The sequence below is a fragment of the Hyla sarda genome, chromosome 3, assembly GCF_029499605.1.
Source record: "Hyla sarda isolate aHylSar1 chromosome 3, aHylSar1.hap1, whole genome shotgun sequence".
NCBI lineage: Eukaryota > Metazoa > Chordata > Amphibia > Anura > Hylidae > Hyla > Hyla sarda.
This window is the reverse complement of record NC_079191.1, coordinates 24,552,672-24,570,516: the sequence shown is the minus strand read 5'-3', so window position 1 is coordinate 24,570,516 and position 17,845 is coordinate 24,552,672. Positions and strand designations below refer to the sequence as shown.

At 44.8% G+C, this 17,845-nt stretch overlaps 1 protein-coding gene across 4 annotated transcripts in view; it reads right to left on the bottom strand.

Moving 5' to 3' along the window:
- LOC130361199 (24-hydroxycholesterol 7-alpha-hydroxylase) overlaps positions 1-17,845 on the bottom strand; it is a 137,471-nt gene that overhangs the window by 35,613 nt on the left and 84,013 nt on the right. For all 4 annotated transcript variants that reach the window (XR_008890903.1, XR_008890902.1, XR_008890904.1 and 1 more), the window contains one exon: positions 819-906. Coding sequence is in view for 1 of the 4 variants with exons in the window: in XM_056563909.1 (XP_056419884.1) it covers positions 819-906 (88 nt within the window). In the remaining 3 variants the exon portion in view is untranslated. The remainder of the gene's footprint in view (positions 1-818; positions 907-17,845) is intronic.

Sequence of the window (17,845 nt, the reverse complement as noted above, 5' to 3'; positions counted from 1 at the left end):
AGAATTCAAGAGGAATTACTCGAGTAAATTCCTCTTGAATTACTCAGTGTGGGGTACTCTGGTGGAAACTTCTATTTTATTTTTATTTTTTTTATCAACTGGTGCCAGAAAGTTAAACAGATTTGTAAATTACTTCTATTAAAACATCTTAATCCTTCCAGTACTTTTTAGGGGCTGTATACTACTGAGGAATTGCTTTTCTTTTTGGATTTCTCTTCTGTCACGACCACAGTGCTCTCTGTTGACCTGCGGTGTGTGGTAAGGGCGTGGCTGGGGACCGCGCGTGCTGCCTTGTATGTCCCTCTCAGCAAAACCGGAAGTATGCTTTTGTTTTTTATGTGCATTTTTCAACATTACCATCAACACTGCATTAATTGCAACATCGAAAGATCATTCCCCTCCCCCATTATGGTAAAAGCAGTATGTAAAAAAAAAATAAAAGTCTGCACAATAATAAAGGTGCATTAAAACTGTAGTAAAACTACATGATCAACTTGGGGTTGACGTAACTACTGTCAAGTGGGTTATAAAAAAGAGCAACTATACTAAAAATAATAGAAAAATAGAGCGTGTTCCGCAGAGACGAGACGATCTTATCGACCCACCACTGTCTCAGATGATGAAGAGGGACAATTACTTAGTGTCAAGAGGTTCGGACGGGGCGAGCAGATGCGCTGACATCAATATTTCCATTGCTCCTTATCCTGTGGCAGCTGCTGATTATTAGAGGAAAATACTTCACAATGGGTCTGGTATGGGGTGAGGGCTTCTAAACGCATTAAGAAGAGATACGAATTACAAATACCAAGAACAAGTACCTGCTTAGGAACAGGATCCAAGAGCTGGAATTCATACTTGTAGAGCATGAGGACAAGCAGCATTTGGATTTCCATGAGTGCAAACCACCTGTAAAAAAGTATAAAATAATCAGATACTGAGACAATGGTTCATCTCAATCAAGATGGCAGCACAAGTGACATCACAGCGAGAGGATGGAACATGTGAGATCACAGAGACAGGACAGGACTAGTGACATCACAGCGAGAGGATGGAACATGCGAGATCACAGACAGGACAGGACTATTGACATCACAGTGAGAGGATGGAACATGTGAGATCACAGAGACAGGACAGGACTAGTGACATCACAGCGAGAGAATGGAACTTGTGAGGTCACAGACAGGACAGGACTAGTGACATCACAGCGAGATGATGGAACATGTGAGATCACAGACAGGACAGGACTAGTGACATCACAGCGAGAGGATGGAAGTGGTGAGATCACAGACAGGACAGGACTAGTGACATCACAGCGAGAGAATGGAACTTGTGAGGTCACAGACAGGACAGGACTAGTGACATCACAGCGAGATGATGGAACATGTGAGATCACAGACAGGACAGGACTAGTGACATCACAGCGAGAGGATGGAACATGTGAGATCACAGAGACAGGACAGGACTAGTGACATCACAGCGAGAGGATGGAAGTTGTGAGATCACAGACAGGACAGGACTAGTGACATCACAGTCAGAGGATGGAACACGTGAGATCACAGACAGGACAGGACTAGTGACATCACAGCGAGAGGATGGAAGTGGTGAGATCACAGACAGGACAGGACTAGTGACATCACAGCGAGAGGATGGAAGTGGTGAGATCACAGACAGGACAGGACTAGTGACATCACAGCGAGAGAATGGAACTTGTGAGGTCACAGACAGGACAGGACTAGTGACATCACAGCGAGATGATGGAACATGTGAGATCACAGACAGGACAGGACTAGTGACATCACAGCGAGAGGATGGAACATGTGAGATCACAGAGACAGGACAGGACTAGTGACATCACAGCGAGAGGATGGAAGTTGTGAGATCACAGACAGGACAGGACTAGTGACATCACAGTGAGAGGATGGAACATGTGAGATCACAGAGACAGGACAGGACTAGTGACATCACAGCGAGAGGATGGAAGTGGTGAGATCACAGACAGGACAGGACTAGTGACATCACAGCGAGAGGATGGAAGTGGTGAGATCACAGACGGGACAGGACTAGTGACATCACAGCGAGAGGATGGAAGTGGTGAGATCACAGACAGGACAGGACTAGTGACATCACAGCGAGAGGATGGAAGTGGTGAGATCACAGACGGGACAGGACTAGTGACATCACAGCGAGAGGATGGAAGTTGTGAGATCACAGACAGGACAGGACTAGTGAAATCACAGCTAGAGGATGGAACTTGTGAGATCACAGACAGGACAGGACTAGTGACATCACAGCGAGAGGATGGAACATGTGAGATCACAGAGACAGGACAGGACTAGTGAAATCACAGCGAGAGGATGGAACTTGTGAGATCACAGACAGGACAGGACTAGTGACATCACAGCGAGAGGATGGAAGTTGTGAGATCACAGACAGGACAGGACTAGTGACATCACAGCGAGATGATGGAACATGTGAGATCACAGACAGGACAGGACTAGTGACATCACAGCAAGAGGATTGAACTTATGAGATCAAAGACAGGACAGGACTAGTGACATCACAGCGAGAGGATGGAAGTGGTGAGATCACAGACAGGACAGGACTGGTGACATCACAGCGAGAGGATGGAAGTTGTGAGATCACAGACAGGACAGGACTAGTGACATCACAGTCAGAGGATGGAACACGTGAGATCACAGACAGGACAGGACTAGTGACATCACAGCGAGAGGATGGAAGTGGTGAGATCACAGACAGGACAGGACTAGTGACATCCCAGCGAGAGGATGGAACATGTGAGATCACAGAGACAGGACAGGACTAGTGACATCACAGTGAGAGAATGGAACTTGTGAGATCACAGACAGGACAGGACTAGTGACATCACAGCGAGAGGATGTAACATGTGAGATCACAGACAGGACAGGACTAGTGACATCACAGCGAGAGGATGTAACATGTGAGATCACAGACAGGACAGGACTAGTGACATCACAGGGAGATGGCAGACAGAATGATCCAAAAAAAGAAGACAGAACAAGGGACATCAAAGTAAAAAAGACACATTAAGGGACATCATTAGAAAGGAAGAACCAGTGATATCACAGAGGAGACCGGGCAAGGACATTACATAGTAGATACAATAAGTATTATCACTAATAGGAGACAGAACTGGTGGCATCACAATAAGAAGACACATCCTGTGACATCACAGAGAGAAGACAATACCAGTGACATGACATAGAGGAGATAGAACTAGTCCTTGGTTTGAACCAATAACATCAATATGAGACGGCAGAACCAGTGACATCATAGACAGAAGGTGTTACAATAACATCACACAGAGAAGATAGAACCAGTGACATCACTAAAAGAAGAAGGAACAGATGACATCACTGTGAGAAGATATAATCAGGGCTATCAATGAGAGAAGATAGAACCAGTGACATCAATGAAAGAAGATAGAACCAGTGACATCAAGGAGAGAAGATAGAACCAGTGACATCAAGGAGAGAAGATAGAACCAGTGACATCAAGGAGAGAAGATAGAACCAGTGACATCAATGAGAGAAGATAGAACCAGTGACATCAAGGAGAGAAGATAGAACCAGTGACATCAAGGAGAGAAGATAGAACCAGTGACATCAATGAGAGAAGATAAAACCAGTGACATCAATGAGAGAAGATAGAACCAGTGACATCAATGAGAGAAGATAGAACCAGTGACATCACTGAGAGAAGATAGAACCAGTGACATCACTGAGAGAAGATAGAACCAGTGACATCACTGAGAAGATAGAACCAGTGACATCAATGAGAGAAGATAAAACCAGTGACATCAATGAGAGAAGATAGAACCAGTGACCTCAATGAAAGAAGATAGAACCAGTGACATCACTGAGAGAAGATAGAGCCAGTGACATCACTGAGAGAAGATAGAACCAGTGACATCACTGAGAGAAGATAGAACCAGTGACATCACTGAGAGAAGATAGAACCAGTGACATCAATGAAAGAAGATAGAACCAGTGACATCAACGAAAGAAGATAGAACCAGTGACCTCAATGAAAGAAGATAGAACCAGTGACATAACTGAGAAGATAGAACCAGTGACATCAATGAGAGAAGATAAAACCAGTGACATCAATGAGAGAAGATAGAACCAGTGACATCAATGAGAGAAGATAGAACCAGTGACATCACTGAGAAGATAGAACCAGTGACATCAATGAGAGAAGATAGAACCAGTGACATCACTGAGAGAAGATAGAACCAGTGACATCAATGAGAGAAGATAGAACCAGTGACATCACTGAGAAGATAGAACCAGTGACATCAATGAGAGAAGATAGAACCAGTGACATCAATGAGAGAAGATAGAACCAGTGACATCAATGAGAGAAGATAGAACCAGTGACATCACTGAGAAGATAGAGCCAGTGACATCACTGAGAAGATAGAACCAGTGACATCAATGAGAGAAGCTAGAACCAGTGACATCACTGAGAGAAGATAGAACCAGTGACATCAATGAGAGAAGATAGAACCAGTGACATCAATGAGAGAAGATAGAACCAGTGACATCACTGAGAGAAGATAGAACCAGTGACATCACTGAGAGAAGATAGAACCAGTGACATCACTGAGAAGATAGAACCAGTGACATCAATGAGAGAAGATAAAACCAGTGACATCAATGAGAGAAGATAGAACCAGTGACCTCAATGAAAGAAGATAGAACCAGTGACATCACTGAGAGAAGATAGAACCAGTGAAATCACTGAGAGAAGATAGAACCAGTGACATCACTGAGAGAAGATAGAACCAGTGACATCAATGAAAGAAGATAGAACCAGTGACATCAACGAAAGAAGATAGAACCAGTGACCTCAATGAAAGAAGATAGAACCAGTGACATAACTGAGAAGATAGAACCAGTGACATCAATGAGAGAAGATAGAACCAGTGACATCAATGAGAGAAGATAGAACCAGTGACATCACTGAGAAGATAGAACCAGTGACATCAATGAGAGAAGATAGAACCAGTGACATCAATGAGAGAAGATAGAACCAGTGACATCAATGAGAGAAGATAGAACCAGTGACATCAATGAGAGAAGATAGAACCAGTGACATCACTGAGAAGATAGAACCAGTGACATCAATGAGAGAAAATAGAACCAGTGACATCAATGAGAGAAGATAGAACCAGTGACATCACTGAGAAGATAGAGCCAGTGACATCACTGAGAAGATAGAACCAGTGACATCAATGAGAGAAGATAGAACCAGTGACATCACTGAGAGAAGATAGAACCAGTGACATCAATGAGAGAAGATAGAACCAGTGACATCAATGAGAGAAGATAGAACCAGTGACATCAATGAGAGAAGATAGAACCAGTGACATCAATGAGAGAAGATAGAACCAGTGACATCAATGAGAGAAGATAGAACCAGTGACATCAATGAGAGAAGATAGAACCAGTGACATCAATGAGAGAAGATAGAACCAGTGACATCAATGAGAGAAGATAGAACCAGTGACATCAATGAGAGAAGATAGAACCAGTGACATCAATGAGAGAAGATAGAACCAGTGACATCACTGAGAGAAGATAGAACCAGTGACATCAATGAGAGAAGATAGAACCAGTGACATCACTGAGAGAAGATAGAACCAGTGACATCACTGAGAAGATAGAACCAGTGACATCAGTGAGAGAAGATAGAACCAGTGACATCACTGAGAGAAGATAGAACCAGTGACATCAATGAGAGAAGATAGAACCAGTGACATCAATGAGAGAAGATAGAACCAGTGACATCAATGAGAGAAGATAGAACCAGTGACATCAATGAGAGAAGATAGAACCAGTGACATCAATGAGAGAAGATAGAACCAGTGACATCAATGAGAGAAGATAGAACCAGTGACATCAATGAGAGAAGATAGAACCAGTGACATCAATGAGAGAAGATAGAACCAGTGACATCACTGAGAGAAGATAGAACCAGTGACATCACTGAGAGATGATAGAACCAGTGACATCAATGAGAGAAGATAGAACCAGTGACATCAATGAGAGAAGATAGAACCAGTGACATCAATGAGAGAAGATAGAACCAGTGACATCAATGAGAGAAGATAGAACCATTGACATCACTGAGAAGATAGAACCAGTGACATCACTGAGAGAAGATAGAACCAGTGACATCAATGAGAGAAGATAGAACCAGTGACATCAATGAGAGAAGATAGAACCAGTGACATCAATGAGAGAAGATAGAACCAGTGACATCAATGAGAGAAGATAGAACCAGTGACATCACTGAGAGAAGATAGAACCAGTGACATCAATGAGAGAAGATAGAACCAGTGACATCAATGAGAAGATAGAACCAGTGACATCACTGAGAGAAGATAGAACCAGTGACATCAATGAGAGAAGATAGAACCAGTGACATCAATGAGAGAAGATAGAACCAGTGACATCAATGAGAGAAGATAGAACCAGTAACATCAATGAGAGAAGATAGAACCAGTGACATCAATGAGAGAAGATAGAACCAGTGACATCAATGAGAGAAGATAGAACCAGTGACATCACTGAGAGAAGATAGAACCAGTGACATCAATGAGAGAAGATAGAACCAGTGACATCAATGAGAGAAGATAGAACCAGTGACATCAATGAGAGAAGATAGAACCAGTGACATCAATGAGAGAAGATAGAACCAGTGACATCAATGAGAGAAGATAGAACCAGTGACATCAATGAGAGAAGATAGAACCAGTGACATCAATGAGAGAAGATAGAACCAGTGACATCAATGAGAGAAGATAGAACCAGTGACATCAATGAGAGAAGATAGAACCAGTGACATCACTGAGAAGATAGAACCAGTGACATCACTGAGAGAAGATAGAACCAGTGACATCAATGAGAGAAGATAGAACCAGTGACATCACTGAGAATGAGTCAGTTGCATTACTTAGAAAGGGCAGAACTTGTGACATGACTAAGTGGTAATTAAAAGGGGTATTCCATGAAAAAAAAAATTTTGGCATACGGTTTTCAATGGAGAGTCAATGCATACGGTTTTCAATGGAGAGTCAATGCATACGGTTTTCAATACGGTTTTGTATGGTTTTCAAATTGAAAACGTATACGGGAACTGTATTGCAAAAATGTGGTGTGAATGCAGCCTTACTGACTTCACCATGGGGAGCCTGTGACATCACTAGGGTTAGACAGAAATAACACCTCTTCAGCTATATCAGTGTTTTCCCAACCAGGGTGTCTCCAGCTGTTGCAAAACTTCAACTCCCACGCTGGGAGTTGTAGTTTTGTAACAGCTGGAGGCACCCTGGTTGGGAAAACATGGAGCTATATAAACAAAAACTGATGCAAATGATTCACAATGAAACACGTGCAATAGACAAGTGTGTGGTTTAACTTCTTCATCACATAATATTCCCAATACCTGACATATATCTCAAGCGACTTTAAAGGGGTACTCCGGTGGAAAACCCTTTTTTTTTTTTTATTAATGAACTGGTGCCAGAAAGTTAAACAGATTTGTAAATTACTTCTATTAAAAAATCTTTACCCTTCCTGTACTTTTTAGCAGCTGTATACTACAGAGGAAATTCTGTTCTTTTTTTATTTCTTTTTTGTCTTGTCCACACTGCTCTCTGCTGACACCTGATGTCCGTATCAGGAACTGTCCAGAGCAGGAGAAAATCCCCATAGCAAACCTATCCTGCTCTGGACAGTTCCTGACACGGACAGAGGTGTCAGTAGAGAGCACTGTGGGCAAGGCAAATAAGAAATTCAAAAGGAAAAGAATTTCCTCTGTAGTATTTAGCAGCTAATAAGTACTGGAAGGATTACAATTTTTTAATAGAAGTCATTTACAAATCTGTCATTTTTGGCACCAGTTTACTTATAAATACCTAAAAAAAAAAAAAATGTTTTCCACCGGAGTACTCCTTTAACCTAACACAAGTTGAGGGGAGGAGCTTCAAGATGTCACATGGTCACAAAGTGTTTTTTTTTTCAGGATTGCCCGGCCTGTCACAGTGTCCACCACGAGATGATAAACACTAGTCTGATACTGTCTGCCCGATTCCCAGGAGACCCAGTGATCCCAAGCCTCAGCCCAAAAATAGACTGTGTGAAAAATTGAAGATATTTCGGGATTAACTCATTGTTCTGCGGGGAGGTCGTGTTATGTCAACTAGAAAAATGTCGACTTGTGTAGAACTATCCAAGATATCCTCAAAACCGAGCCAGATAACATTTAATGCCAAGTGTTTCTTATCCCCATCAATGTTAAAGAGGTTATCCAGGAAAAAAAACTTTTTTTTATATATCAACCGGCTCCAGAAAGTTAAACAGATTTGTAAATTACTTCTATTAAAAAAACTTAATCCTTTCAGTACTTATGAGCTTCTGAAGTTAAGGTTGTTCTTTTTTGTCTAAGTGCTCTCTGATGACACCTGTCTCGGGAAACGCCCAGTTTAGAAGCAAATCCCCATAGCAAACCTCTTCTAAACTGGGCGGTACCCAAGACACTTGTCATCAGAGAGCACTTAGACAGAAAAGAACAACCTTAACTTCAGAAGCTCAAAAGTACTGAAAGGATTAAGATTTTTTTAATAGAAGTAATTTACAAATCTGTTTAACTTTCTGGAGCCAGTTGATATATAAAAAAAAGTTTTTTCCTGGATAACCCCTTTAAAGGAGATATCCAGTACTGAAAAAAACGTATCCCCTATCCTAAGCCCGCTGCAGCCCGCGGGAAGGGGGCGTGTTGACCACCGCATGAAGCAGCGGCTGACACGCCCCCTCAATACAACTCTATGGCAGAGCTGGAGAGCTGTCTTCGGCAATCTCCGGCTCTGCCATTGAGGGGGCGTGTCGGCCGCCGCTTCATGCGGTGGTCGACACCCGCTATCTGGCCAGCGAGGGGGCCCCAGCGGTCAGACAACTTGCGATCTGAAACTTATCCCCTATCCTTAGGATAGGGGATACGTTTTTCAGCACTGGACTACTCCTTTAACTTTGTGCCTACTTTTACCCCTGTGTCTGATGCCAGCTATAGGGCTTCTTCAACACAAAACCCAGAACAGGGCTCCCCACCACCATCTGCAGTAATTTCGGGGCCCTTTACACAGCTCAAGGTGTGCCGCAGTAAAATACATTGCAGCACTGTGCTTTACTGCACTTCAATCTGCTATGAAGTAATTACATAGTTACATAGTTAGTCATAGTTAGTATGGTTGAAAAAAGACATACGTCCATCAAGTCCAACCAGGGAATTGAAGGGAAGGGTGTAAGGGGATAAGGGAAAGGGATGTAGTTTTATAATTCTGCATAAGCATTAATGTTATTTTGTTCCAGGAATGTATCTAACCCTGTTTTAAAGCTGTTAATTGTTCCTGCTGTGACCAGTTCCTGAGGTAGACCGTTCCATTAGAAATATATAATTAGGAAAAAGTAGGGTTGGGGTAGACTCGGGGGGGAAAGACACTGGGGAGGGGTGCCCCCCCCCCCCCGAGTGTCTTTCCCCCCGGGTCCACCCCAACCCTATTTTTTCCTAATTATATATTTCTAATTACTTTATAGCAGATTGAAGTGCAGTAAAGCACAGTGCTGCAATGTATTTTACTGCGCCACGCTCTGCAATAATCTAATATACCCTATTCTGAATACTGTGAAACTACCCTTAAATTTGCAAATATTCCCACATAACAGGGGAAAGTTATAAAAACCGTGCAGAGGAAAAATGGAGCAGTTGCTCATAGCAACAAATCTAATTTTTAAGAAAGCCCCTGAAAAATGAAAGAAGCCACCTGATTGGTTGCTATGGGAAACTGCCCCATTTTTCTTCTGAACAGGTTGTGATAAATCTCCCCCACTGACCATACAGAGATCCCAGAATGCCCTCTGCAGACTGTATAAGGAATTACAATTACATTCAGATACTCACAGGGGACGTCTTCTCTGATCGTTCACGTTTCCTTTTTTTTCTCCACTATCCGGCCCGGGGAATCATGGAGACTTCTCCTGCCCAAGACTTGTCTCCACAGAACCTTCAGAGCAAACAAGACAAATATTTTAGGCCTCTTTTCTCCAGCACAATGTATACCTCTATATAGTTGTAGCCCCCCCTCTGTGTCCCCATATATAGTTGTACACCTCCTTGGTGCCCTCATACATCGTTATAGGCCCCCTTTGTGCCCCCATAGGAAATTATAGGCCCTCTTTGTGCCCCCATAGGAAATTATAGGCCCTCTTTGTGCCCCTATAAATAGTTATAGGCCCCCTTTGTGCCCCCATAGGTAGTTATAGGCCCCCTTTGTGCCCCCATAGGTAGTTATAGGCCCCCTTTGTGCCTTTGCGCCCCCGTAGGTAGTTATAGGCCCCCTTTGTGCCCCCATAGGTAGTTATAGGCCCCTTTGTGCCCCCATAGGTAGTTATAGGCCCCTTTGTGCCCCCATAGGTAGTTATAGGCCCCTTTGTGCCCCCATAGGTAGTTATAGGCCCTCTTTGTGTCCCCATAGGTAGTTGTAGGCTCTCTTTGTGCCCCCATAGGTAGTTATAGGCCCCCTTTGTGCCTCCATAGGTAGGTATAGGCCCCTTTGTGCCCCCATAGGTAGTTATAGGCCCCCTTTGTGCCCCCTGTACCCCATTAGTATTTATAGGCCCCATGTGCCTCCACAGACATACGGCCTCCAGCCATACAAAGTATATGGCTGGAGGCAGTATGTCTGTGCTCCGACCACTGCTCCTCCGGTCCGGGGCCCATGGGTCAGAGCCGTAGGCCCCTGGACTGGAGGAGCACTGGTCGGAGCATTGAAGGCAGCCTGCTGTGGTTACCTTCCTGGTCAGTCAGTCGGTTACCTGGCTTCCTGGCTGCTACTCCGCTCCGGCTCTTCTTCGGGGCGCCGCTCTCCTCTGATTTTAGGGACGGCATGTCATGTCATGTCTCCTCATAGCGCTGCGGATGTGCCCACGCGCGGCACGTTAGTAACTCCCGGCAACCACTGCAGTTTTAAAGCGGCAGCAGCCGCCGGGCTAAAAGGTATGTGCGGACGGGACAGTGACTGACTGCTGTCAGTAAGTGTAAAATGACGACCCCCCCACCCCCCCCCCCCCCCCCCCCCCCCGCGGTCAGTGAGTGTCACTCACTGACTGACAAGAAATTAAAAAAGAGTTTTGGTCCTGTGCGGGCCGCTTACAGGGGTACCGGCTGTACCCCCCTGATAGCGGCCCTGCAGGTAACACCCCCTATACCACAAATGGATTGGCTCCAACTAACAAAGAGGGCATCTTAGGTAGCACTTGTTTTCCTTCTTAACCTAACACCATACATTAATGAAAGGGTTAAGGATCGTCCCACCTACACATACCACAATGATGGAAACCAAAAAGGACCTATAGCTACTTTTGGCCTCCATTTGGTGAATGGGAACCTATGGCTTCTTTTGGCCTCCGTTGGCTGAATAGGGACCGATGAATACTTTTAGCCTCCATTTGGTAAATGGGGACTTATAACTACTTTTGGCCTCCGTTTGGTGAATGGGGACCTATGGCTACTTTTGGCCTCCGTTGGCTGAATAGGGACCTATGGCTACTCTTAGCCTCCATTGTGTTAATGGTGACTTATAACTACTTTTGGCCTCCGTTTGGTGAATGGGGACTTATAGCTACTTTTAGGCACATTGGCTACATAGGGACCTATAGCTACTTTTGGCCTCCATTGGGTAAATAGGGACCTATAGCTACTTTTGGCCTCCATTTGGTGAATGGGGACCCTATGGCTACTTTTGGCCTCCATTGGGTGAATGGGGACCCTATGGCAACTTTTAACCTCCATTTGGTGAATAGGGACCCTATGGCTACTTTTAGCCTCCATTTGGTAAATGGGGAGCTATAGCTACGTTTGGCCACAATTTGGTGAATGGGGACCTATAGCTACTTTTGGCCTCCATTTGGTGAATGGGGACCCTATGGCTACTTTTGGCCTCCATTGATTGAATGGGGACCCTATGGCTACTTTTAGCCTCCATTTGGTGAATAGGGACCCTATGGCTACTTTTGGCCTCCATTGGGTGAATGGGGACCCTATGGCTACTTTTGGCCTACATTTGGTGAATGGGGATCCTATGGTTACTTTTGGCCTCCATTGGGTGAATGGGGACCCTATGGCTACTTTTGGCCTCCATTGGGTGAATGGGGACCCTATGGCTACTTTTGGCCTACATTTGGTGAATGGGGACCCTATGGCTACTTTTGGCCTCCGTCAGGTGAATGGGGACCTATGTCTATTTTTGGCCTCTTCTGGGTGAACGGGTACCTATCTCTACTTTTTGCTTTTGTTGGGTAAACAGCTACTATTTTCTAAGATGTCAAAGCAAAATAAGAAAAAAATTAACAAGTTAAAATACCCTATAGTCCAGATCTCCAAACCATGGCCCTCCAGTTGTTCCAAACTACAACTCCTAGCATGCCCGGACAGCCGTTGGCTGTCCAGGCATGCTGGGAGTTGTAGTCATGCAACAAATAGAGGTCCACCGTTTGGAGACCTCTGCCCTATAGGACACAAGAAGAGGGATTAGGATGAGAGACACATGCCTTCTGGTCTGGCGCCTGTCAGACATCGGGAAAGTTGTATTGTGTCTTTCCATCACCAGCAAAATAGATAAGGGTCACCGTGACTTTTACATGTTAAGTGCTCCTCTGATTTTTCAAAAGGTGCATCAGGGCCCGGACTATGAGGTATAAATAACCCGATGACAGGAGGTCTCACCGACACAAGGAGCAAACAAACACTGCAGAAAATACACTGATCTAATAGAACAATGAAAGAGAAAACACAAAACAAAAAGAAAAGAATATTCAGTATAATAACATAACAAAGATACAACAGCTGAACAAAGACAGAACCTCTATATAACACCACACAGGAGAGATCCTAGATACTACACCACACAGGAGAGATCCCCTATACTACACCACACAGGAGAGATCCTCTATACTACACCACACAGGAGAGATCCTCTATACTACACCACACAGGAGAGATCCTCTATACTACACCACACAGGAGAGATCCTCTATACTACAACACACAGGACACATCCTCTATACTACACCACACAGGAGAGATCCTCTATACTACACCACACAGGAGAGATCCTCTATACTACACCACACAGGAGAGATCCTCTATACTACACCACACAGGAGAGATCCTCTATACTACACCACACAGGACAGATCCTCTATACTACACCACACAGGACAGATCCTCTATACTACACCACACAGGAGAGATCCTCTATACTACACCACACAGGAGAGATCCTCTATACTACACCACACAGGAGAGATCCTCTATACTACACCACACAGGAGAGATCCTCTATACTACACCACACAGGAGAGATCCTCTATACTACACCACACAGGACAGATCCTCTATACTACACCACACAGGACAGATCCTCTATACTACACCACACAGGAGAGATCCTCTATACTACACCACACAGGACAGAACCTCTATACTACACCACACAGGAGAGATCCTCTATACTACACCACACAGGAGAGATCCTCTATACTACACCACACAGGACAGATCCTCTATACTACACCACATAGGAGAGATCCTCTATACTACACCACACAGGAGAGATCCTCTATACTACACCACACAGGACAGATCCTCTATACTACACCACACAGGAGAGATCCTCTATACTACACCACACAGGAGAGATCCTCTATACTACACCACACAGAAGAGATCCTCTATACTACACCACATAGGAGAGATCCTCTATACTACACCACACAGGAGAGATCCTCTATACTACACCACACAGGAGAGATCCTCTATACTACACCACACAGGAGAGATCCTCTATACTACACCACACAGGACAGATCCTCTATACTACACCACACAGGAGAGATCCTCTATACTACACCACACAGGACAGATCCTCTATACTACACCACACAGGAGAGATCCTCTATACTACACCACACAGGAGAGATCCTCTATACTACACCACACAGGAGAGATCCTCTATACTACATCACACAGGAGAGATCCTCTATACTACACCACACAGGACAGATCCTCTATACTACACCACACAGGAGAGATCCTCTATACTACACCACACAGGAGAGATCCTCTATAGTACACCACACCGGAGAGATCCTCTATACTACACCACACAGGACAGATCCTCTATACTACACCACACAGGACAGATCCTCTATACTACACCACACAGGACACATCCTCTATACTACACCACACAGGACACATCCTCTATACTACACCACACAGGAGAGATCCTCTATACTACACCACACGGGAGAGATCCTCTATACTACACCACAAAGGAGAGATCCTCTATACTACACCACACAGGAGACATCCCCTATACTACACCACACAGGAGAGATCCTCTATACTACACCACACAGGAGAGATCCTCTATACTACACCACACAGGAGAGATCCTCTATACTACACCACACAGGACAGATCCCCTATACTACACCACACAGGACAGATCCTCTATACTACACCACACAGGAGAGATCCTCTATACTACACCACACAGGAGAGATCCTCTATACTACACCGCACAGGAGAGATCCTCTATACTACACCACACGGGAGAGATCCTCTATACTACACCGCACAGGAGAGATCCTCTATACTACACCACACGGGAGAGATCCTCTATACTACACCGCACAGGAGAGATCCTCTATACTACACCACACAGGAGAGATCCTCTATACTACACCACACAGGAGAGATCCTCTATACTACACCACACAGGAGATATCCTCTATACTACACCACACAGGAGAGATCCTCTATACTACACCACACAGGAGAGATCCTCTATACTACACCACACAGGAGAGATCCTCTATACTACACCACACGGGAGAAATCCTCTATACTACACCACACAGGAGAGATCCTCTATACTACACCACACAGGACAGATCCTCTATACTACACCACACAGGACAGATCCTCTATACTACACCGCAGAGGAGAGATCCTCTATACTACACCGCAGAGGAGAGATCCTCTATACTACACCACACAGGAGAGATCCTCTATACTACACCACACAGGAGAGATCCTCTATACTACACCACACAGGACAGATCCTCTATACTACACCACACAGGAGAGATCCTCTATACTACACCACACAGGACAGATCCTCCATACTACACCACACAGGAGAGATCCTCCATACTACACCACACAGGACAGATCCTCTATACTACACCACACAGGAGAGATCCTCTATACTACACCACACAGGACAGATCCTCTTTACTACACCACACGGGAGAGATCCTCTATACTACACCACACAGGACAGATCCTCTATACTACACCACACAGGACAGATCCTCTATACTACACCGCAGAGGAGAGATCCTCTATACTACACCGCAGAGGAGATATACTCTATACTACACCACACAGGAGAGATCCTCTATACTACACCACACAGGAGAGATCCTCTATACTACACCACACAGGAGAGATCCTCTATACTACACCACACAGGAGAGATCCTCTATACTACACCACACAGGAGAGATCCTCCATACTACACCACACAGGAGAGATCCTCTATACTACACCACACAGGAGAGATCCTCTATACTACACCACACAGGACAGAACCTCTATACTGCACCACACAGGAGAGATTCTCTATACTACACCACACGGGAGAGATCCTCTATACTACACCACACAGGAGAGATCCTCTATACTACACCACACAGGACAGATCCTCTATACTACACCACACAGGACAGATCCTCTATACTACACCGCAGAGGAGAGATCCTCTATACTACACCGCAGAGGAGAGATCCTCTATACTACACCGCAGAGGAGAGATCCTCTATACTACACCACACAGGAGAGAACCTCTATACTACACCACACAGGAGAGATCCTCTATACTACACCACACAGGACAGATCCTCTATACTACACCACACAGGAGAGATCCTCTATACTACACCACACAGGAGAGATCCTCCATACTACACCACACAGGACAGATCCTCTATACTACACCACACAGGAGAGATCCTCTATACTACACCACACAGGACAGATCCTCTATACTACACCACACGGGAGAGATCCTCTATACTACACCACACGGGAGAGATCCTCTATACTACACCACACAGGACAGATCCTCTATACTACACCACACAGGACAGATCCTCTATACTACACCGCAGAGGAGAGATCCTCTATACTACACCGCAGAGGAGAGATCCTCTATACTACACCGCACAGGAGAGATCCTCTATACTACACCACACAGGAGAGATCCTCTATACTACACCACACAGGACAGATCCTCTATACTACACCACACAGGAGAGATCCTCTATACTACACCACACAAGAGAGATCCTCTATACTACACCACACAGGAGAGATCCTCTATACTACACCACACAGGAGAGATCCTCTATACTACACCACACAGGAGAGATCCTCTATATTACACCACACAGGAGAGATCCTCTATACTACACCACACAGGAGAGATCCTCTATACTACACCACACAGGAGAGATCCTCTATACTACACCCCACAGGAGAGATCCTCTATACTACACCACACAGGAGAGATCCTCTATACTACACCACACAGGAGAGATCCTCTATACTACACCACACAGGACAGATCCTCTATACTACACCACACAGGAGAGATCCTCTATACTACACCACACAGGACAGAACCTCTATACTACACCACACAGGACAGATCCTCTATACTACACCACACAGGAGAGATCCTCTATACTACACCACAGAGGAGAGATACTCTATACTACACCACACAGGAGAGATCCTCTATACTACATCACACAGGAGAGATCCTCTATACTACACCACACAGGAGAGATCCTCTATACTACACCACACAGGACAGATCCTCTATACTACACCACACAGGACAGATCCTCTATACTACACCACACGGGAGAGATCCTCTATACTACACCACACAGGACAGATCCTCTATACTACACCACACAGGACAGATCCTCTATACTACACCGCAGAGGAGAGATCCTCTATACTACACCGCAGAGGAGAGATCCTCTATACTACACCACACAGGAAAGATCCTCTATACTACACCACACAGGAGAGATCCTCTATACTACACCACACAGGACAGATCCTCTATACTACACCACACAGGAGAGATCCTCTATACTACACCACACAAGAGAGATCCTCTATACTACACCACACAGGAGAGATCCTCTATACTACACCACACAGGAGAGATCCTCTATACTACACCACACAGGAGAGATCCTCTATATTACACCACACAGGAGAGATCCTCTATACTACACCACAAAGGAGAGATCCTCTATACTACACCACACAGGAGAGATCCTCTATACTACACCCCACAGGAGAGATCCTCTATACTACACCACACAGGAGAGATCCTCTATACTACACCACACAGGAGAGATCCTCTATACTACACCACACAGGACAGATCCTCTATACTACACCACACAGGAGAGATCCTCTATACTACACCACACAGGACAGAACCTCTATACTACACCACACAGGACAGATCCTCTATACTACACCACACAGGAGAGATCCTCTATACTACACCACAGAGGAGAGATCCTCTATACTACACCACACAGGTGAGATCCTCTATACTACATCACACAGGAGAGATCCTCTATACTAC